At 41.5% G+C, this 23170-nt stretch overlaps 3 protein-coding genes and 1 long non-coding RNA gene across 5 annotated transcripts; 2 read left to right on the top strand and 2 right to left on the bottom strand.

The window, feature by feature from the left end:
- Nucleotides 1-456: 456 nt before the first annotated feature.
- On the top strand, nucleotides 457-8165 carry LOC122845999 (endophilin-B1-like). Of its 2 annotated transcripts, none has more exons than XM_044142637.1 (11): nucleotides 457-792; nucleotides 873-1103; nucleotides 1210-1351; nucleotides 2352-2480; nucleotides 3497-3630; nucleotides 3728-3820; nucleotides 3949-4032; nucleotides 4127-4150; nucleotides 4713-4802; nucleotides 5298-5398; nucleotides 5931-8165. In XM_044142637.1, exons 2-11 carry the CDS (start codon nucleotides 1047-1049, stop codon nucleotides 6559-6561), a joined length of 1485 nt encoding a protein of 494 aa, XP_043998572.1. In that variant the 5' UTR covers nucleotides 457-792; nucleotides 873-1046; the 3' UTR covers nucleotides 6562-8165. The 2 variants fall into 2 exon arrangements, with proteins under 2 accessions (XP_043998572.1, XP_043998571.1); XM_044142636.1 differs by having other exon boundaries at nucleotides 457-797.
- A 1462-nt stretch (nucleotides 8166-9627) lies between these two features.
- On the bottom strand, nucleotides 9628-10773 carry LOC122845998. Its single transcript, XR_006373178.1, has 3 exons — nucleotides 10729-10773; nucleotides 9960-10586; nucleotides 9628-9870 (listed from the first exon to the last, which is right to left on the bottom strand). It is a non-coding gene; the product is annotated as an uncharacterized LOC122845998 (long non-coding RNA).
- A 695-nt stretch (nucleotides 10774-11468) lies between these two features.
- LOC122845997 lies at nucleotides 11469-14281 on the top strand. Its single transcript, XM_044142635.1, has 2 exons — nucleotides 11469-12261; nucleotides 13597-14281. Exons 1-2 carry the CDS (start codon nucleotides 12126-12128, stop codon nucleotides 14214-14216), a joined length of 756 nt encoding a protein of 251 aa, XP_043998570.1. The 5' UTR covers nucleotides 11469-12125; the 3' UTR covers nucleotides 14217-14281.
- A 3214-nt stretch (nucleotides 14282-17495) lies between these two features.
- On the bottom strand, nucleotides 17496-22432 carry slc35g2a (solute carrier family 35 member G2a). Its single transcript, XM_044142634.1, has 2 exons — nucleotides 22038-22432; nucleotides 17496-19086 (listed from the first exon to the last, which is right to left on the bottom strand). The coding sequence occupies exon 2, from the start codon at nucleotides 19049-19051 to the stop codon at nucleotides 17699-17701; it is 1353 nt and encodes a 450-aa protein (XP_043998569.1). The 5' UTR covers nucleotides 19052-19086; nucleotides 22038-22432; the 3' UTR covers nucleotides 17496-17698.
- Nucleotides 22433-23170: the final 738 nt, after the last annotated feature.

Genomic DNA, 23170 nt, shown 5'->3' with positions numbered 1-23170 from the left:
CTGATGCACCTCACACAGTCAGCTGATTGAGTTAATCCTCCTTCCTTTCTGTTTCTGTCCTGCCTTCCTTCAGAGGTTCAAGAAAACTCGGCACGACTACCGCTGGGGAGTAAGGTTGAATGCTGAGACTTTGTTTGCAGAACAGGCTCTTTTATTGCGGGATTATGCGTTCAGACACTCAGAGAGTCACTGTATTTATTATTATGGCATTTCTTCTTTTAGTTAACGCTTGGCTGTTTTTGCAGCTTACTTTGTAATAGGACCTGAAAGGAATTTTTGTGTTTAAGAGCTGTTGACTTACATTTTGTGTCTCCTTTCCTTTCTTTTGGAGATTAACATTTTTTCAAATTTATGTTTTTTATTTTGTATTTCATGTGTAATTTTATATGTATAAAAGTGCAACGTTTTGTGGAGAGATTGTGCTTTTATTGTGAACTTGAACAGGAAGTCTAATCTTTCAAGTCATTCCATTTTCTCAGGACTTTCGTCATGTTTACGTCGGTGTAAACAGTTTAACGCACGCTAATGTCCACCATGGTACATCATTTGACATTTTAATGGCCGTCCGAAGCATTTATTGAAGTTATCCTGGACATTAATGAAACAATAGCGTCATTTAGAGACACAAATTAAAAGCCTGACGTTACAGCGACGCCAGTCAATTTTCCGAGCGTCCTTTATTGACCCTTAGGAGACAAGTGGATAATAGGTAAATACTGACGGCGGTAAACAGGCGGAGCAGGTGCGTGCGGAGCTTCTTAATGTCTCCGACGTCGCTCCGTCAGCCTCTATGTATGGTAAGCCGTTAGAAGCAATAAACGTATATTAACGTGTTGTAAATAGCCGGATGCGACGTTTTTTCTCGCAACCAGGCTGAGTGTCGCCACGGCTTGCCGTGCTTGCAAAGGCGTTAGCCTGGCTGAGGCGATGCGTGGGTCAGCTGGTGGCTCTTGGAGGTGAACAGTTGGTTTAGTAACCCGGGTTAACTCGGTACCCTCCGCTGCCACGCCTCCACGGAGACAGCGGCCGACCTTGAGGACTCCGTCATGGACCTGACGCGACTGGCTGTGGATGCTGGCCAGTTCATTAACCGAGCTGTTCAGGTAAATAAGGAGAGACAGCGCTCTACAAGTCCACCTGTTTTATTAAAATAAACTTGAGTCTCCCGTTGCTGTCCAATATAAGGTTGTTTTGTCATTGTTGCTCCAGTACACCGGAGAGAGTCTCGGCCAGGGGGATAAGACCGAGCTGGACCCCGGGCTGGAGGAACTCCTGGCTCAGGCGGACGCCACCAAGACCTGGACGGACTCGATCATTTCTCAAACCGAGGTGCTACTGCAACCTAGTCTAGGTGAGAAATTATACATTTATTGTGTATTGCTATTATTTGGGATAGTTAGAACAGTGGTGGTCCTATCAAGTAAGGCGCTCAGGGCCAACCTCTCTGTTTTCGTACTTCCACCAACTTAAAGATACCCCTTCTCACAATGAACATAAACAAAAAACAAAAAGAAAATGGTAACTTAATTGTCCTGTATATGTAAGTAAGCTCAGCAACATAAATCAGGAGACGAAAAAATGTTGGATAAATCAGGGCTCAGACGGTCTTTCAAAGAGATGGGACCATAAAAGATGAGTTATGATGATAAGGTATATAGGTGTCATCACTTTGTTAAAAAAAAAAAAGAAAATAAAAAATCTGCCTGATCAAGAAAAAGATACCAAAACAAAACATGTGTTCAGTGGTGATTTGATGCAAATAACTAAACAGCTAATAGCAATATATTTACTTCATAAAAGACTTGAGCTAAATTACCCACCTTTTCTTTGATAATGTGTCAGGAAAAGAAAACATATATGTACATATAAACATTGAGTCCTTAAATGCATAATCATAAATATAATTGTTGTCTATGTAAACCTCCTGCAGGGCTGTGAATCAGTGTTTGCCCTCTACTGCATGCATCTTCTTTGAATTAGTGTGTTTGCTCTGACTGTAATTGGCTCATACAGATGAATAGAGTTCTTTTTCTTTTTTTTTTTGCTTTCAATTTCTTCAGCTAATAGAGGTATAAGTGGACGTGGTCTGCTTTCTGTCAGTAAAGTGGCCTGTTGGGCTGCCAGGAGCATTTAGGGCAAAGCTTCATAAAATGTCAATTCTAATGTTCAGAGAGCCTTTGGCTCCACTGCAGATCTTTATTGTTTTTATGCAGAAACAGGAAAGCAGACATATGCCAGTAAGGTTATTTATAATTGAGTGTCCTAAATGTCAGTATCTACAAAAATAACTCTAAGAATAAATTATTTCTAATGTTTTTTGTTTTGTTTTGTTTTTAACCTCTGACATACAGGAGCTCGATTAGAGGACCGCCTGTACGAGCATCTGGAGTGGAGCGCCCCGCCTCGACCCCGCGCTCATGAGTTACTGGGGGATCAAATGACCCAGGCTGGGCTGGAGATCGGATCGAACACACCCTACGGTGAGTCTGCATCTGTTTGCACCATTTGCCTTCTTAGCTTTTGCCCTTTTTAAGTGGATATGATATGTTATCAGGTTTTTATTTATTTATTTTTTTTACAATTGACATTAAGTTAAAATGTCAGATTTTGGCATTTGAAGCAGTACAATTCCAGTAACTCGGAAAAGGGGGGAAAATATTTTTTTAAAATAGTAAAGCTGCAACACCCTGGTTGCACGAGCGTACAAATTTATAAAATAACACTTTTGAAGCAGGCTTTGATTCAGCAGTCAGTCTGATTTGGCAGGAGTTTATCAGCTTCCTGCATCTTGATTTGGCTGCATTTCCCCAACTTATCTTTCAAAGGTTCTCCCAAATCTACCAGACTGCAAGGAAATCCACTCCTCATCAGGTGATGTCTCAGATTTTCTGTCAGGTTTACGTCTGAGCTCAGCCTACTGAAATGTACCTCTGCTGAAGTCGTTCGCCTGTCGGATAGAGACATTTACTGTTGTCTTTGTATCTAATTTCCCATTTGGAATTGTGATCAAAAAGCTGAATGTGGTTTCATTAAACCATAACTCTTTCTTCCTCAGAGTTTTGGGAGATTTCAAATGTTTCCTTTGGGGAAAAAAATCCCTTTATCTCCATCAGTGTTGATGTCAGGCTCTGACCAGTTTCAGTTTTTTAATTCACATTAGCAAGGTCTGCACACTTGTACAAACAACTATTGCAGACTTTTTGCTTGTGTTTTGTGGCTTTCTTTCTAATTATTATTTTTTTTTTTTGCTTAATAAATTCATTATGAAGGGTATGTATATAAGTCCAAACAAGTTAATACAATTGGCAGATGGACATTTTTCTTCTGTGTTGAAGTAGTAACGCAATTCTGGAAAAAAAACAAACAAACTGCTTCTGCCAGCGGTGTAAATGTGGGCTTACCTCTGTAACACTAAAGGTTGAAAAAGTTCTGAAATTGATCTCACACCGACATCATATCAACCTGCCGTTTTGATCCACTGAATGCTTGCGTACAGGAACGGCTCTGATAAGGTGCGGCGAGGCCCAGAAGCAGCTGGGAGAAGCCGAGAGGAAGTTTGCAGAGTGCACAAACATTCACTTTCTCACCCCGCTGAAGAGTTTCACAGAGGGTGAATACAGAGCCATCCAGGTGAAACACGCCTCTTGTCTCTTACTACCTCTCCTTTGCTACCAGCCATGTAAGGCGTTTAGCTTCTGACCCGGTTTTATTGTAAACGGTTTAACAGAATGAGCGTAAGATGTTGGTGAACAAGCGTTTGGACTTGGATATAGCCAAGACCAGGCTGAGGAAAGCCCATGAAGCAGACAGAGAGGCCAGGGTGAGTTGCAGCTATAGTTTACCTTAAAGTGTGGGATATTAAAAGTAAAAACATGACAATTTTCTTGTAACATTGTAACGTCCTGTTTGACCTGTGTCCCTTTTTTTTTTTCTTTTGTTTTTTGCCAGGACCTGAATGCGAACCCGTTAGATGATGACTACCTGTCTCATGTCTCCTACATGTTCAGCTTCCTGCGTGTCAAATGGCTTAAGGTTTGATTCTTTTTGAAGAAACGTGAACAGCAAAAGAGAGAAACATTATAATTTGGGCTTTAACGTAGTTTTTTTTTATGCTTTCTCCAAACAGATATGGGCTCAGGAAATCTCTCAGGTACAAACATCTCTATCTTTAATCTCATTCAGATAGTGTGCTTCTGCCACTTCTGACAGATTGGTTGATGGAAAATAGACCCACACCAACACAGTTCATTGGGACTTTCAATGTCACAAACAGAAAATGGTGCATCGTTATAAAATGGAAAGAAAAGAGTGAATGGTTTCCACATTTTTACAAAGATAAATTTGAATGTCTTTGTAAAATCAGTCAAATCGTTTTACTTTACCTTTCAGTAAAGGTGGCTTACTCTGATAGATAAAAAGAAAACACACTACCATAAAACCTTACCCATTCAAGCTGAAATTACTCAATCTGACAACACCGATCAGATAAGTCGGATCGGTGTTGTCAGATATAACACTTTTCGCCGCTGTTTAAGCATTGTATCTAAGTATTGTATTGTAATGCCTGTTGTTCTTATTCAACAATAACAGCGCCTTCAGTACTCCTGGTCAGGAGCAGTAGTGAACTTTGGTTCTGAGATACTTTCTCAGAACCAAAGTAAATGATTTGAAGGTGTACGGTGCCATCTAACGAGTTGTGTTTGTGTGCGAAGGCGGAGATGGAGCTGAGGATCTGCCAGAGTCTTTTCGATCGGCAGTCAGAAGTCACAAGACAGGCTCTTGAAGGAATCAGCGACACTCACGTATGTTAAAACTAGGAGTGCACAGATTTATCGGCCAGACGATTTATCTGTGCCGATTTCCTTCATTTTGGGAGATTGGTGATCAGCCGATTTTTACATATGAAGCCGATCTTATCTGCCGATTTTATCTAGCTTGGCAAATGTCTAAGAACCAGCCACTGTCCTCTTTTCTTTCCGGTGAGAAAGGTTTGATTGATAGACCTGCCCACCAAGTTATGTCTGCATGTTTACAATTAACAATAGTTACCTCACTGTTGCCAACTCAACAGCTTTCTTTGCTACAGTGCACAACATTTCAGATTTAAAAAAAAATAAATAAAAATGGTATCACCTAAAATCAGAATCAGCAGGTTAAGCTTTTTAAAAGATTGGTAATCGACGATCGGCCAGAAAAGTGCAATAAAACAAACCCTAGACAGAGTATGTGTGACCATGTTTCTGTAAGATTCTGTACGATTCAGTGTCAAATGTCGCGTTGCCCGTTTCTTTCCTCAGATCAACCACATGCGGAGCCTTACGGACTTTGTGGATGGTCAGGCGTCATTTTTCGCCCAGGGCAACCAACACGCTCAGGAACTGCAAAGACAGATGTCCAGGTCTGCATTTATTATTAACAACCTCTAAAGAAGAATTTTCATCATGTGATAATGATAGCAACTGTTGTATTTTAATAACAACAATGAAAACTAGGCCTGTTCAACTTCTTAGTCGGGTGCAGTAGTCTGCAAAGGTTTTGGACCACCTTTAATTTGCTTTTTTGTTTTGTTTTGCTTTATTTCTAATGAGCCAAACCTCCTTGTAAGCTTCTGATGTGAAAATAGCACTCAATTATTTCCAAATGTTCTTTAATGCTTAACTTGACTTTTACACATTTATATTCCAGTACATTACTATTTTCAGATAAATTTATTTGTTTTAGGTGCTTTTGCTTAACTTACAGTCTAAAAAAATATATATATAAAAAAAAAAGGCTAGTTGCTTGAGAATTTTGTACTAAATGTGGATTCATCTTTCCATGCTTGAATTCCCAAACTTTACCAAAAATATCAATTTGTAAGACACTCTCATATCAGTTGATATTGTTGTTTTATGACCGTTACATTCACATTTTTCTCATTTTACTTTCAGGATTCCAGCTGTCTTTTGCTCTAATAACTGGCAGTCAGCAGTTAATAACGAGCCACTAATCAGCAGCCATGTCGCCGATGAGCCCGTCGGGTTGGATCAGGTCGCTGTGGTTCCCAAAGTAGCTGGCCAGCTGCCAGACTTTGACCAGGACTCGTGGACTCTTGCTATCAATCCTAAAACTGAAACAGATCTCTCTTCATCTGATCACACAAACAACAACAACAACAACAACAGCGCCATCAGTACTCCCGGTCAACCAAGCGGTCACCAACCAGCTGTTAAAAATCAATTATTTACAGACCAAACATTTGACCTAGTATTTACATCCAGCCAGTCAGATGAGCTTCCTTCACCCAGCAGGACAAATCAGGGAACAAACAGTTTGCCTTCTGCTGTGAGAGACTCTACCTGGACTTTCAATGCAACTTTTACCAACGGTGCCGCTAGTTTCACAACAGCAGTCGCCTCGCCTCCTCCTCAAGGAAGTACAATCCAAAATGAGACTCAGACGGGAGACCAAGTAGCTACCGACGTCACAGCATCCACTGATGTGGTTCCTGATTCCCAAATAGCCAATGAAACTCATGAGCAGCCAGCCGCCAATGGAAAAGATGTCTCGTTGGGGTTGTGACCATTTAGAGCACTTCACAGTTGGTACTCACAATATCTGGAGCTACTGTTCTATGTAGAGGACTCAAACATTAGTTGTGCCAAGCTGGGTTAATTATCCTTATGGAATTGTAAAAGTGCTGGTTTTAGAGGGCTCATGTCATCATTTGTACAACTTTTTTTCTTCTCAGTTGTGTTTTGGATAGTTGTATTCATTTCAGCGTCAAAGACAACGAGCACAAAGCAGCTGGATTTTCCAGAGGGTGATGATGTTGCAGAGGGAACACATAATTGACACATGCGCCACCCAAGAAGATCAGAGTGACACCAAAGTCTTCAGCCAGAATGCCAGTTCATAAAGCAAAGATTTATATCTGGAGTTGTCCAGTGAGGAGATGGTAGTCAGCAGAAATACTGTCGGAGAGTATTAGCTTGAAGACCTAACTGACTGGCTCCTTACTCCAAGATTTAAAAGTGCTCTGCAGCAAGCATATACATTTCTGCTCCAGCTTTGACCAACATTGTCACTATGATCCAAATGGGTGTCTGCAATTACAAATTTCACGACTGTGTCGACAGCTATAAAGTGGTTGCGTAAAAAATTAGAGGTAATAAATGAAATTAGCTGAGGATCTCAGTTTTCTACACATAATTAGCCTCTGTTTTAAAGGGGGGCTTCCCATCTGTAATAGAACTAAAATTATGTTAGTCTGCCGGCAGCTCGTCACAACATGGGTGGTCATAAAAAAGTCACTTTAATCCAATACCACAAATGGTGGCTGAAGGGGATGTTAAAAATTCTCATACAGAATCTGTCATTCATTTGGCTCAGACACTGAGAAAAGTTGCTGCGCCAAATAATTTTTGTGGAGAACATAGAGGGAATTTAATAAGATTGGAGACATCAGCGAACATTTCATACTTTCCTCAGTGGTAACATCTGAGGTAAAACAACTCTTTACCAGAGATAGTAAAACCTTAAAACCTTACACCGGTCCAGATTTATTATGCAATTATAAGTGTATAACCATTTCAGACACGTGTGATTTCATAGGCTTTTGTTGTATCCAAAAATATAAGTTTTTAATTATCCATTTTGGCGAGCAATAGAAAAACTGATGATCACTTTCATATATTTAACAATGTTAAGATTTTGAGCTTTTCTTGCTCTGAGTTGACGATGCTATTTGCCCTTTAGCCTTGACTTAGTGCCAGAATAAATGAATTTAAATGTAGCCATATATAATAGATGTTTCATATTTAAGAGACAAAAAAACTGGGTTGTCTGTTATAGATGTTCAGTGTAAAATGGAAACTAAGTCTGTATTTTCACAATCACCAAACGTATCAAGTGTTGTGCCAATTGTACATGTGTGTAAATGTCGTTGTAGAGATTGTATCACTTTATGTCTCTTCTTTACTCGTGTTTCTCTGAGTTGAGATAGAAAGGCTCGCTTGTGTTCATGTGTTGTAGAGCCCAAGAGGTGAAAACACTCCACCCTCAAGTGAATCTTTATGTTTCTTTACACGCAAAGAAACATATATGTTGCCCAGTCATTTCTTTTCACCAGTTTAATTTTCTTAAAGCCTCTTTTATTGTGAAATGGATAAAAGTTTCCATATCCAGATGTTGATTTTCTTTGTTTTTGTTATTCCAAGTTTGGGACCCTAAAACAGACGAGCTGATGTAATCTACACCAAAAGCAACACTTTTGTCCCAATGCATAAATCTATGCGGGGCTGGGTAGCAATAAAATTTCTCCTCTAATGTCCGCCCGGTGGTGAGCCTGCGATTTAGTTGCTTCGTCGAGCTGATATCTGCGCCAGCTTGGAGTCCGATTGGATTTTGGTAAAGATGAAGAAACAAAACCTTTGGTGATGTCATACCAGAGCAAATCAAGTGTGAAATGAATCTTTCTTCACCAGCAAGGCTCGTTTCTGATAACTCCTTGTTAAAAGCCAGTTGCACCGCCTGGGTTCACATAGCGCACTAATGAGGTCTGTTAGAGTGCGACACGCACTGGCTCGCATATAGAAACACCTAAATAATATCCAAAATGTTTAGTGTTTGTTCCTCTTCTTTTTCTTCGTCTTTGCTTTTGGCTCCTTTGCCGTCCAAACAGATTGGCCAGATCAGATGCAGAATGTGTGGCTTCGATCTGTCATGAGCCTCTTGGCTCGCTAACATAAATGCTGGTATCACACCAGTGAATAAGCTTTCGGAGGCCCAAATGTTCAGCCTCCGCTTGGAGTCGCATGGAATATAACGCCACTTTCTCTCAAGTGACTCGCTAAACAAGAATAGAAGCTCCTCAATCTGTCCACGGTTGGGTGTATTTCCCCACTACCCTGAAGCAACAAGTCCCCGTCACTCTTCCAACTGCTTTTAATGCTTCCGTAATGTAACGCTTTCCGTCAACAGATATCGGAGCCATCTTTTGGCGTGGTCTCGCTCAGCGTCATACAGGAAGAAGAAGGAAACTAGGACGATAACTCAATTTCCTTAGCTCAGACAAAGGAAATTGCTTGAATTTGGCTACGTTTCAACTCTATTCTTAGATATTTTTGCCAAGTTCCAAAGTTCTGCACGCTGTTCTGATTTTTGCTAACATGCTCATATGCTGCATCTTTGAAATGTTTCACATTTTCTAGTGCTATATCCATAACTATTGCACTTTATTGGGCTTTTATGTTGTAAACAATCTTAAAATTACTTAAATGGTGAACAAAAACGAGCGAAGCGGTGTCAGTGCAGTCCGTATTTCACCAATGAGAGAAACATTTTGCTCTCCATAACGTGTATGAATTGTATTTCGGCCTGTTTCAAATTATTGATTTCTGCATTAGAGAAATTTAAGAAAATTCTCCCTCTACTTATTCAACAGAACACAAAAGGCAAAATGGTTGGGGAAAACCCACATGCAAAAAAGAAAAATCTATTGTACTTTTTTTTTTTTTTTACACGTATTTGGACTCCCATTCAGTCGTGCCCGACTCCGCTTTGTTGTGACATTTACAATCACTAGGTCAAGAACTGAGTCATTTCAACAGATTTAGACTTTGCTTACCCCACTTTCCATTAGCAGGCTGCGTTTTAACAGTATCTTTATTGTTTCCGTCCCTCCCAGTCCTTCACACAGGGGGACGAGCGGGGAAACACCCAAAAAATACCGCACTGTAAACGGCATGTGCTGGCTCGGTTTGTCGTGTTAGCACGCGGTTTTGTTCGCCAGTGAGGTCCTGTTGATGGTTTTCATCTGCTGCGAGTTCTGCCTGACAACTCCTATTGTCCTACTTTGTCAGAAAAAGCCACATCTGTTTGCTTCCAACTCTGAAAAAGTAAAAAAAGGAGCTACTTATAGTAAACATTTTACTGTTATTGCATCTTTTATTTGTCCTCTCTTTACTTTCTTTCTCTACCTCCTTCACTTGTTTCTTTTTCCTACTGGTCGCCATATGGGAAGAGTTTCCAGCTGAACGGTAGGTGCGGCGCGCAGGTGGAGGGCGGTGAGCGGCGTCTGGCGGTTGAGGAGAAATGTGACTCTTGTGGCTCAGAATAATTTGCTGGTCTGGTAGAAAACAGCTCATACGAACGCTTGTGTACAAATGACACGGCGGCGCATAATTGTGAACTGGAAGACAGTCAAATGATTTCACAGTTTCCCACAAATTGAGATCAGTCAGACTGGATGATGGATGTGCACTTTGACTAGGCCATGAATCTGAATTGACCCTAATTATTTCATTATAAATCTGAGTGTGTGTGTGTTGTCTTGTTAACTCAGACTAGACTCCCTGTTTCTGCTGAAGCATCAGAGTAAAAGGATAGCAAGAGGTAAGTAAAATTCACATTTTTATCATGTTGTGCCATGGAACATTTTTTGTGTTTTCCAGCCTGTTTCGTCCGCCTCTTCCTGCAGGTTGTCCGTTTTCCTCAGATAAATCTGCCAGCGTCGCCCCGGGTTTCTCCCTCTACCCAGACGGCCAGACCGAGGGCGATCAGACACGCGTGCTGACGTGTGCAGCATGAGGAACGGGCAGCAGGGTCTGCAGGGAGAGAAAGGTCAGGGCGTTTCCCTTCGCCGCAGCGCGTCCTGCTCCTGCAGCTGAACACGCAGCACCTGCTGTGAACCGCCAGATCAAGGCCGGCCAGCCGGCCGGCCTCACGGAGAACGCAGTAAATAATCACCTGTTGGCTTCCACGGTTGATCAACCTCGTCACCAGGCAACCGAGCTAAATGTAATAGAAGCCAGAAATAAAGTTTTAAACCCGCAGCTTAGCAACAATATTTCATTTAAAGTGGCGAAGGCAAAGTTTCTGAAAACCCAGGATAATAAAATCGTGACGATGACGTGCTGTAATTTTCTATTTAAGGAGCTTCAAAGACACAGAAAGAGCTAAATGTTAATTCTTACTTCATGATGGAGAAGCTTTTTTTTTCTTTTTTTTTTTCCACCAGAAAAATAAGATAAGTTTTAAATCAGTTGAGTTTTTAACAGCACATTGTATGTACCCAGTACAGCAGGAGTAGTTTACATAGTTTTTTTTCCTTTAAAGTCGAGAAATCTACTTTGCTGTGTCTTTAGATTGAAATTAATATAGATTTTTATCAATTTGAAATAAAAAAAAACCCCAGCCCAATTGAGCTATGATAATAGCAGAAGTGTTTTAACACTTATAAATAAAGTGGGTTATTCAATGAGAACGACAGCAACAGTAACCATTCGTTGCTGATACCAAGTTCGTAAGGTTAATTTCAGATGTATTTATTTGTTGGTTCATTTATTTATTTACTTATTTAAAAACGAAGTTTGAAGTTTGGTTAGAAATGTATTTGAACAAAAATCACACAGTCAAACCAAAAGTCATCAGACCCCCGACTGTATTTAAATCTGTAAATCCCACCTTTACATTTACATTTGGTCAGATTTGCATTGTCTTTGAAAGACTGCATGAAAATTAGTAATGCTCTTCTAAGCAATCAGGGGAAAAATGTTTTTATTGGCTATTCAGAAACTAAACCCTTCTTATAATTTCGCAATCTAGCTTTGCTGATGAAGACCTCCAAGCCATCACCCTCATTTTTAGCTCCATTCACAGATTCAGATCATGAATTTGGCAGGAGTTCTTCCAAAAGCAATATTACTTGCTGTCTGGAGAAACAAGTTACTTTTTTTTCTTTTTTTACTAATCTTCCTGTTTTCTTTTGCAAAAAATAAAAAGTTGGAATTGTACCTGCAGCTTTACTTCCCTTTAGTTTACCCCGGGTTGCCTATGTGCTCTCTCGTCTCCACTCTAAGCCCTTATTCTCCATGATGCCCACATTTCCATGTCAGCGTGAATTTTGACTTTACCTCCATGGTAGCGTCACTCGCCCACTCTCCACACACCCTCCTCGAGGTTCTCCCTCCTTCCCTCTTGCTGAGTTTATAAGTCAGAAACGGCCTCGTTGAGCTCACTGAGCAGAGCTTTACACTGAGGGAGGGGGACTAAATGAGAAAGCAAGAGCAGCGCGAGTAAATCTAAACGAAATTCACAGAATAAAATAATTAACACAGTAGAACAAGAGGAGTTAGAGCCCTGTCATGCATGTGTTTAGGATGTGGGGTGTGCTCTGTGTGCTTAGTGCTGCTGGTTTGTCTTTATGTGTGAATGAGATTGAGGACGATGACGGCTTTGCAGACAACTACGGCAACAAGATTTCTCTGGACCAACAGCAGGGTGAGTTTCGCTCAAGCTGTTTCGATTGGAAAGACTTGAGGATTATCATGTCTCCTTGACAACATGTTGTCACTGATTTGGACTTAATTAGAATACAAAAACTTTAGCTGATTTCTGAATATGTACTATTATGTTTTTTTTTTTTTTTAAGACTAACTGTTGAGTTTTGTTTGCTTCTTTTCAACTTTTCTATAAACTTCATGATAGCTTCATTCATCTGGATTCAGGTCTGGTCAGTGGTGTTACATTTTAGGCTTTGCTCTAATATGTTCAAATTAGGCATATATAGAGTACTCATTACTTTTATAAATGTAGAGCATACTTAGGAAGTCCAGAGATTACTTACTTCTACTTATCTAGCAACCCTGAATAGGAAAATCTAGTTTATATACTCTGGATCAACATTATTACATTTTTATTTTCTTTCTTCTTTTCCTCTTTCCTTTGGTTTATTTTGTTTGTATTTCATTTTAATTCATGTAAAGCACTTTGAATTGCCTTGTTGCTGAAAATATGCTATCTATATATATATATATATATATATATATATATATATATAAATATATATATATATATATATATATATATATATATATATATATATATATATATATATATATATATATATATATGTTCTTTGCCTTTGACAAATCTATTGCTTTTTCTTTCTTGTACATATTTACATGTATAGTGTTTTTTTCTAAATAGAAAGACGAGGTTTAATCAGTGGAAATATACATGGCATTTATTTGGACACTGACCGTTCGGTGTTTATCAGTGAGACAACCTGTTTTTGCCGGGGTTTTTTGTTGTTGTTTTTTTTTTGTTGTTGTTTTTTTGTCTTGTTTGTTTTTTCTAATAGCGGTGGCCCGAAGGTAAAAGCCTTACCAGTTTGTATCCAGGATGTGTGGGGTCTGCAGATATGCTATCTGCCTGTTTCCTGACCCAAGATACCCATACAAGTCCTGACGTGGATGGAGGAAAGATCAGTCATGACCTTCCACTCTGGTTAATGATGATTTATCACACATAGATAAAAAGTTTGTGGTTGAGAACAGATGAAACAAGAGAAATTTCGAGGAAATCAACACTTTCAGAAGCAAACTCCTGTTCACAAAGTGCTTCATCCATGTTCACCAGCAAATACGTGGCGATGGGTGGAAGGTTTGGGAGCTCACAAAGGAAACATCACCTTTTCTAATACGAAGTTTCTCTTTAAATCTACCTTCTCTCTTCTATGATGCATCTTAATCTATTAATACATGTTCATTTTTGGCACATGGTATCCTACAACCTTTACGGGTCTGCACAATTAAATCCTCCTGTGTTTTTCAGAGTCATCAAACACGCCGTACCATGCAGGCCTCTCCCACTGGGACAAGCTTTTCATCGCTCTGGAGGACTCCCACATGAGGCAGAACATGCTGCTGGAGTCGGGGGAGCGGTGCTGCGGAGGAATGGCGTCTCTGAGGAGCCAGCTGGACAAGCTCCTCCGGGGGGCGTCGCAGCAGAGCGCGCCCAGTCTGGGGTCAGCGTGCAGGGCGCAGGCGGAACACGTGGCTCTCGGGCTGCACCGCGGCCTGGCAGAGCTCCGCCGGGACGGGGCAGAGATGGAGAGGAGAATAAACGCCACCTTGCAGGTCATCCTGCGCGGCAGACACGAGGATGAGGCTCGGCTGAGTCGTCTTGAGGAGGCCGCGTCAGAAAGCAGCAGCAGCAGCAGCAGGGGACACCAGCCGACTCAGAGGCCTGGAGGTTCGGGCAGAGCTTTTAGCTCGGGGGCGAATTCATTCCCGTCCGAGCTGGGGGAGCAGGATTTGTCGTCACTGGTGGACCTGGATATGTTAAGAGGCTCTCTGGTCGTCATAGCGAGAGACGTGCAGAGGGTTTACCTGCAGCTGAGCACTGCGATCGAGCAGGCAGGAACTCTGAGGAAGGGCAGAGGAGACACATGAACTGCCTGCAAAAGAACAATATGCACAGCAAAAAAAACAAACTAGCATTTTGCGTACTTTTTGTTTATATAATATATTTATACGTCTAAGAGGTTGTTTTTGTTATATATGAGCTTGTATTTTTTTCTGCTGAGTTCAACTCTAAAGCGCCATTAAGAATCATGTGGGTTTGCTGTAATGAATTAAAAAAAATCAATTAAAAAGTAAATCGCCCTCGTGGAAAATGTTTCCTCCCTTCTCCCCGTCTGATTTCCAACAACAGCCCACGCACTCGCGTTTTTCATTTGTCTGATTGCAGCGTTTGTTGCGTTGACCGCTGATACGCTCAACCGCAAGGAGAAGAGGAGAGCCAGAGGTTTTGGTCTGTGTGTAATTTAAGGCGTGTTTCTCCAGCTCGTTAGCTGCTTTAATGCAAAGAGGCCGCCGCTTGCAGTACTCAGTGTTTATGATTCACGTAGTCATGCTAAAAGTAGGTTACACACTGACGCCCATCCCTCCTCCAGCCTCGCACTGGTACACACACACACACACACGCACACACACACACACACACACACACACATGCCTGCGGGCTTGTTTATTGAAACCAAAGTCAGGTTTCTGGAGGTAGTTTCCTCATATGTTTTGTTTTGTTTCTGTCTGTATCCTGTTTGTATCCTGTCTGGATCAGTAATTTTTGATGTATTTGGTATTTAAAAAAAAAAAAAAACATAACAACTCAAAATGTATTTTGATTTTGTTTCACAAGGGAAACAAAAAAGTGGATTTGAAAAATTGGCATACTTTCACAACGTTAATGTGATGAGAGTCCAGAAAGGCGGTTAGTTCAGGGTTTTTCAAGTGAGGTTCAGCTGGAGTAATTTACTCAACTGGGATCTTCTGTTTGTAAAGATCCAAGCAAGTTGGAGGTTAAAACCATTGGGTGGTCCGAGAGGGGCCTCATCCGAAGCAGCAGAAGCCAGTGGCTAGTCTGAGAGAGATCAAGAACAAAGCAGATTTCTACAATTTTATAAAAAAAACTTACTTACTTCCTAAATATTAGACATGTCACAATCATGTTGGACGAGTATCTACATATAAATCAATGAATATTTTAGAAGGAGGTTGGAGGTGATGAACTATCAGTGGTCTTTTTGGGTGAAACGCGTTCTAAGAAACCCATATTTCTCAGTCATTTTTCTTGTTTGTTTAGTAATGGTTATTTTTATTCATTTGATCAGCACAGTTGTCAACATTTCTTTTCTGCTCCACATTTGATTTATTTTAGGTTTCTCGTATATTTCACAAAGGAAGATTGTCTGCGTTTTCTGCATAAAAAATTATCAACTGATGTACTAACGCTATGATACAAGTATGGCGATTGAAAGTTCTTAAAATTGTATTGGCAAAAACTGAAATTGATCTTCCAGAACCAGCTAATCTGGACTTATACTGATCAAAGAGGATTTGTGCTCTGCAAGTGAAATTTGAACTCTGTTGGGATCTAGAAACAAGCATGGGAACAGGCAGGATTATGAGACAAGTGAAAATTGAAAGAAATCTTCAAAAAAAAAAAAAAAAACACGCACAGTGACCATGGAAAGCAACAATTGAATCAAGCAAAGAATGAATAAAAATGAGTGTATATACTAGGAGTACTGGTGGGTGGAACAATGAACAGGTGAGTCTGATTAACCGAATAAGATGCAACCGCAGTCGATCATAAACCGAAGCTTGGAGAGAGAAGGGTTTTGAATGTTTGTATTCCGTAACCCCAGCCAGCAGATCGCATGGTAAAATGTCACAGTGAGGAGATTATTTCCTAAATGCATGGTTGGGTTTGCTGGCAGAGCAAAATTGGCGATGATGTGTCGAGAGCAATGTTTCATTTTTATGTCGTTGACTGCTGTCATTGTCAGTTTACTGGATTCAGAGAATAAATCAGCAGGGATCACACGCTAGGCTGTAATTTATCAAGTTCAGCCAATTCTTTGGCACGATTCAACATTTAAGACAATTTTCTTTTTAATCTTTGGACCCAAAAATCTGTTATGTTGACATTGGTTGAGGTGGGCGTACGCCACTCTCGTTGGTGGACGTGAGCAGGTCATCTGGAGTCCTTCAAAAAGGTTGTGCAAACAACGCCTACCCACTGCACCAGTTCCACCGCTGGGCAACCAATGCTGTGCAGCCAAATAAACAGAAAACGTGTAAAAACCACAAATGAACACTGGAAAAAATAACTGCAGGAGCACAGGGAAACACAGGGATAAGTAAAACAACTAAAGTAAACATGAACAAACCCAAAAAGAGAATGTCATACTGTCACTGAAACCTCACCTCGGAAATACCCAAAGTATATTGTCGAGTAGACATACTTTCAAAGTACCTTTAAGATGACGCATTTTCTTTGGTGACAATATTACAACCAGGGTACTTTTATTCCAGCCCCTTTTTTTGTACCTGCATCAAGGATATTACAGGCGTGTTAAACACCACTGACAGCAACGTTTTTCTTCTGGCCGATTCCCCAGTAAAAATCACCTCCAACATGACTCAAAGGTGTGAAATGGTGGAGTATTGTGTCGCTACCAGGCCTGACACCACACCTGTTTCACAATTTCCCTGGATATTTGCAGCAACAATTTACATTATGTAGACACAATGATCTGTTCAATATGGTGGTACTTGACTTCCATTAAAGGTCTCCATCTGTGCAGTGCATGTGGTGGGAGATTTTAAGAATGGCTCCTTTGTTGTGTGTTGTTTGTGTTTTTTTAATGTTTTTTTTTGTTTTTTTTTTTACCAGCATGCGGAAGTTGGAGCCATGAGAGTAGGAGGCTAATGATGGGGAAAACAGAAGAGGAGAACCCCAGAGAATACCACTGATGTGGTGGGTAAAAAAAAAGAGATAATGACTGTTCTCCCTGCATAAAACAACTACTTTAAGAGCCAGCTGGCCACACAGAGAGACAATAATCAGTCAACATTTTCTTTGTTTTCCAACCTGACTTCCTTTTGATCTGCCCGGTTTCTTTCATCTATTTTATGTCATCTGTAACAACGTCTTATCCTTCCTAGTCTTTAATCTACTAGCTGATCACATTGGATGCTCTCATCTATGTTGTCCTGGTAATATCCGTTTGCCATCGCTTGCTTTTTTCAATCTCTTGCCATCAAACAATGGTCAAATCAAAGGCACCAATCTTTGGCAAACATGGTGGTGTGATGGTGTGGGAATGAGTGCATACTTTCTTTATCTATGTGCATAAGACAGAAAACCTCTGGAGGCTGATTAAAAGACAACAATACTCTCAGAGAGATTTTATTTTCACATCATGTAGTCACTTGACAGACAACACAATATTGGCACTTTCTTCTAAGCAAAAACAACAATACAAAATAGATCAAGCTCTGATGAACATCTAGCAGTCTCTTATGTACATTGGAACCACCCTCCTGAAGGAGAACGTGTGGGTGAGGGAAAGAGAGAATGCGTCTGTTTATTTGATAGGTGAGTCCAGAATCTCCTCATACTCCTCCCTCTGGCGCCGTCCCGCACCTCGAGAGGGCAGCAACTTCATTGCCACCAGCCACCCGACGCTCAGCATGATCATCACGTTCCCCACAACTTCCGGAGCGGTGGGAGCCAGAGGGAGCAGGGCCAAATGCAGGAGCATGGCTACAGGCACCTCCAAGCTCTGCGAGGCGGAGACCAGAGCTGGGTGGAGTCGGGTGAGGGCATGCGTCATTCCCAGGAAGGCCGCTATAGAGCAGGCGACTAAGCCCAGGACAAGGCCCCATGCTGGTAAACTCATAGGCCAAGACCAGCCCTCCTGGAGCAGGATCGTAGCTGGGGTGAGCAGACAACCAGTCCAACTCACAGTGAACAAGGCAGTGCCAACTCCCACTCTGTCTTTAAGTGAGCGATACCCAACCAGCGCCAGGGCCATCCACAGTCCCGCTAGTGCCGAAAGAGACCATCCAAAGGCGCCTCTCCAGAATGTGACCGGGTCAACTGGTGCGTCTTCATAACTCTCATCTGCCGTGGGAAGCAACACAAGACCCAATCCACACAGGCCAGCGGCTAAAGTTATCCCATCAGCCAGTCCCAGCTTTTCCTCCAGAAGCAGGAAGGCAAGGGTTGCTGACAGAGCGGTGGTTGCCAGTCGCCAAGTTGTTGAACCACTTTCAGAGGAGATGAAAGTTAAGGAGGAGTATGCACAACAGAGGGAGAGTGAGTATGCAATGCCGTAACAGAACAGACGTAGCCGATATCCTTCTGGCCCAAACGGGTTCTCCGCCCTGTGCAGTGCGACCACCACTGACAGAAGCTGGATGACGGACCTCACCAAGAGAAGAAACAGGGGTCCAAGGCCAAAGCGTTCAGAGGCCAGGCGGGTCAGGGCAATCAGGCAGCCGTGTGCAAGCGCTGCACCGAGCAGTCCCAACCAGGTGAGCCGAGACGCAGACACAGACGCCTCACCAAAACTGGCCAGCTGTTCTCCAACCCCTTTCCCAGATCCCTTCACTGCTTTGGTTCCCATCTCACTCCCCTCTCCTCCCCCAGTGGCTTGAAGTTTATGAGCTGTGTCCTTGTCTTTGGAACCAAACAACGTCAAGGGCCACCTCTTGCTCTCCGTGAGCCGTTTCCTGTCGGATGTCTCCTCCAAGAATGAGCCAAAGTCCTCGAATGATGGGGCATCGTCATAGCCCTCGTCGCCTGGTTGGGGGAAATGGGTGTGTATTCCAGGTTGGGGGCTGTAGGGGGTCTGCGTGGCATACTTGGCTGTGACTGTATGAGGGTGGATCTTCACTCTCTTCTTGGAGCCACTCAGAAGGTGAGCTGACTCCATTTTAAAAAATATAAAATCTCGGAGATGACGTACACCTGCGGGAGAAGCAGAAACATTTTAGTACCCCACATACTAACTTCTTCTGTTTTTTTTGTTTTTTTAAGCATAGACCCCTGCAAATCCTCCCACTCCTTTATTCGTCATGTTGCTTCTCCTTGGGATTCAGCTTGATATCTCATATATTTTTAATATCCGTGATAATAATAGCAGTGACTCACGTCTCTCAATGTTTCCCTGCAGTTTGCTACCAAATGCAAGTGGGCTTTACACAAATCCCCAGCTTAACCGCGTTTCCCATGCAATTAGACACATTTCATCCACAGTAACTGAATTAAGCAGAACAGTAATTGTCTTATCAAGCCGATTTCTCTTCTTGGGTAACATAACCTTCAAGTATCTGCTGGTAGTGGGAGTTATATAAGCAAGGCTTTTGAGCCTCCTGTCTTTTGATCTCTCTGTAATAACTTTTTCTCCCTCTTTTATTTTTTACCACTGATTTTTCACACGTTGATACTCACTTAAGTCATACAACCAGCGCAACAGAAAACCTTATTTCTTCCCTATCTAGTTTCGGTGTCTGTCTGATGCTCTGATGCCTTGCAGATGTCGGACTCACAATGGCCTTGCAAATATTACGTGGCACTTCCTCACTGCTGCATTTCAGGCAGAAAAACACTCAGAAACTCGTCAGGTCGATCTAGGCGTTTTAAGCAGTTTCTTATAATAGCACAACATTTAATCCTATTGACAAAAAGTGGGCTTTTTGTGTTTCTTTTTTGTGTTCACTACATACAAAATACATCTTTTAAATAACACGGCTCTGTATATACAATTTTCTTTAAATGAAGAAATGGAAAAACATTGGGGGAAGCATGTCGAGGGTAGACTATTGACAATTTAACAGACTCCAATGCACCCATGAGCCTGAGCTAGATCAAACGTGGACAGATACACTGAGCGCACCTGAACAATTAAATGTTTTAATTCTGCAAAATTGTGTCACTCAAGTTTTCTCTCCACATAAAGCTGAAACAATTGTTTCTATATCTTAAGATATTTACGTGCAATGCATAAAGAGACACATAGTCTTAAATCAAGCTAAACTTTTAAAGCTTTTTTTATTGAAAGTAGGACAATGTTATTTATGTTTCGTTGTTGCCTTACAGCTGAAACGTCCTGCTTTGTTCTCTCTGCATGTTAACTTCCATGTTCTAAGAGTGGATGCGTGGGTTTTCTCCAAGTACTTTGGCTTCCTCCCACAGTCCAAACATGTACCTGTTACATCAACTGATCAGTCTGAATTGTCCTCAGGTATGTTGATGCCCATGTAAGGTTGTCTGTGCAGAATGTGCCCCATCTCTAGCTGAATGACCACCGGAGATATAGGCATCAATCCCACCCACTCCTCACATCTATTAATTAAATGCAATGCAAATAAGAGGAGTAATAAGTTGAAATTCCTACTACTTTTGTAGAATTGTGTTTTAAACTGGTGTGACTTGGGGTCAAACATATTTCGTATCTCCACAGCTTTCTTGCGGTACATGACGATAGTAGGTATGGCCAAACACTTCCATTTTATTTTCATCCGAACAAAAGAAATGTCTCCAAAGATTCATGTCTGTCGTTCCTGTGTTTTTCCAGTCGATTTTGTAGTAATGACTTCTCCTTCTCTAAATGGCATTTCAGGCCTCGCTGGTACAGGACTCATTTCACTGTGGATAGTAAGCCTCTGTGACCAGCTTCACTGAACATCCTCACAAGATTGTTCACTTTTCTTCTGGGGTTGATGTGAGCATTTTATTCCAAAACCACATTAATATTTGCCACCTTCTGACATCTGATTTATTTTTGTTCCCCATAAATATATTTGTTGTAATCTATTTCTACAAACTGATAAAAAAATAGAGAGAGGTTCCTATTTCAAAAGACACTCAAAGCACCCAGTCTCTCACAACTGAGAAAGTTTTATTTCCCTCCTGTATTTCTTAAAAACGTGCTCTGGGATCCCAACATGTCAGTGGTGCCCCAGCTAATTTCATCATTTCATGTATTCAGTCTGATCTCCATCGTAGCGCTGGGGCGAGGCATCAATGTGAATTGTGCGTAAAAGCTCAGCTCTTTGAGAGATGTGGATTCTCGTATACGAGCCGAGAGGTGCTCTGAACGGCATCCCGACAAAATCGCCCTCACACCTGTTTTCACTGGCGGGCCACGTGAAACCTGATCGGCTGCAGCGCGAAAAACACACATTGTGCGGGAGGAGATCAGGATGGTCTGACTATTCTCTTCACAGTTACTGTGCTGGGTGATGTAGTCTGCCTCTGCAATGCCGCTGTTTTCTACTCGCAAAGCTTGTTTTTGCACCTCACACAATTACAAAGGTGATGTCCTTGGCGTTAGCAGCACACCTTTTACAAACTGAGAGAGCACATACAACGTGTGTGTATGTAATTAAGCGACATCCTGTGGACTATTAATAGTCAAGTCAATTTATTTTTAGTGCTTCTATAAATAATTGAGCATTTAAAAAGAATAATGTTAAGAATTACTGGTGTTAAATACGGCTGATGAAAACGTGTGTGTGTTTTTTTTCTCCCGCTTTGGCGGTGGTGCAAGATTTTTTGCTCTCATCTTTATAATTTACTGCTGACCTCAAATAACAACTCATCGATTTCAGCTTCCTGGTTTCGCTTCGCGTTGACCGTCTGGCGCGTGTGTGCGCACCTGTTATTATTCTGCTATAAGCTACAGTGACAGCCCACGTCGTAAACCATGACAAATCCTTGAATGGGGGGGAAGAAAAGCGCGCGTCCGCATCACTCTGGGCGCGCGCCCTGATCGGTAAAGGGCAGCCAGAATCAATCAAGCAGTCCCGGTGACCTGCCGTTGGCTTATTACAACAACCCAGATGCGCTGTGAGCATTGCATAAAACACAACTGCGTAATTATAAAAATAAACAAACGCTTCCCAGCATTCACTCACCTACTGTCGCGCGAACCAGGGCTGAACTTCACAAACGGACCACCTCAGTCATTTAGTGAACATCTCCCAACGCTTCATCACCTCCTTTTGGCCATTTGTTCTTCTGCTTCTCGCTCTTTTCTCCTCTCTCTCTCCCTCCTCTTTTTTCCGCAGCAGTGATTGTCCTCGGGGACAGAGCGGTGCGCTTCAGCACCTATACTCACACCTCACTGCACTCCACAGAAAGAAAAAATGTGTTTTATGGGAACCTGCTGGCCGCTTTCATCACTATCTGGACACACACATATATAGGCGCTTCTAGTCTGGGAGAAAGAGACAGAGAGAGAAAGAGAGAGAGAGAGAGAGAGAGAGAGAGACAGACGGAGGAGGAGGGGGAGAGAGGTCTAATCAAAACCTCTGAGCATGCGTCATAGCAGTTGTACTTTGCGTATTTGTGCGTCAGCCATTGTGTTTGAATTAATGTGCCTTTCTTTCTGAAAATGTGAATCATTTTTTGGATTTGTTGGGAACAAAATCGGATTTGAAAATACAAAGCCTTGTAAAAGTATTGGGATTAACTAAGGTGCTAAAACTATGCATGAGGGATGTGCATAAGACTGACATGACACTGTCATAACATGACATAACACCTTCATGAATGTTTTCACTGTTGTCATGAAGTGTATTTTGGTAAATAATGCAACTCCTAATGCATTAAAAGTGACATTAAAAGTGTCAGTTTAGCGTTATTTGGAAAATAATGACATTTTTATGCAAACTTGGATTAAAATCTACATTAAAAGTCCATTTAAAGAATCCACTTTGCATTAAAAGTCAAGATACTGACCTTGGGTATCAGTATGTGCCAGACGATACTTCATGACATTCACGAAGGCTCCTTCGTGTTCATTACAGGTGTTAGTGTCATGTCGGTCTTATGCACACCCCTTTCAATAAAGTATTGCCAACATTTTTCATGAGATAGCTGGTAAGTGGAAGGAAAATCTACATGGTTTATTAGAAAGGTTTTTCCACATCTGAAAAGTCTGACGTGTGGTTTTAGATCACTTTTAATCTGGTGCACTTCTGGAAACAATATTCCCAATATTTGAACATTGGGATATTGAACAGAAAGCTGTTCAAACCATCATCCA

Source organism: Gambusia affinis, linkage group LG16 (assembly GCF_019740435.1).
Source record: "Gambusia affinis linkage group LG16, SWU_Gaff_1.0, whole genome shotgun sequence".
Taxonomy (NCBI): domain Eukaryota; kingdom Metazoa; phylum Chordata; class Actinopteri; order Cyprinodontiformes; family Poeciliidae; genus Gambusia; species Gambusia affinis.
Note: the sequence above shows the minus strand (reverse complement) of the source record. Positions and strands in the feature narration are given on the sequence as shown.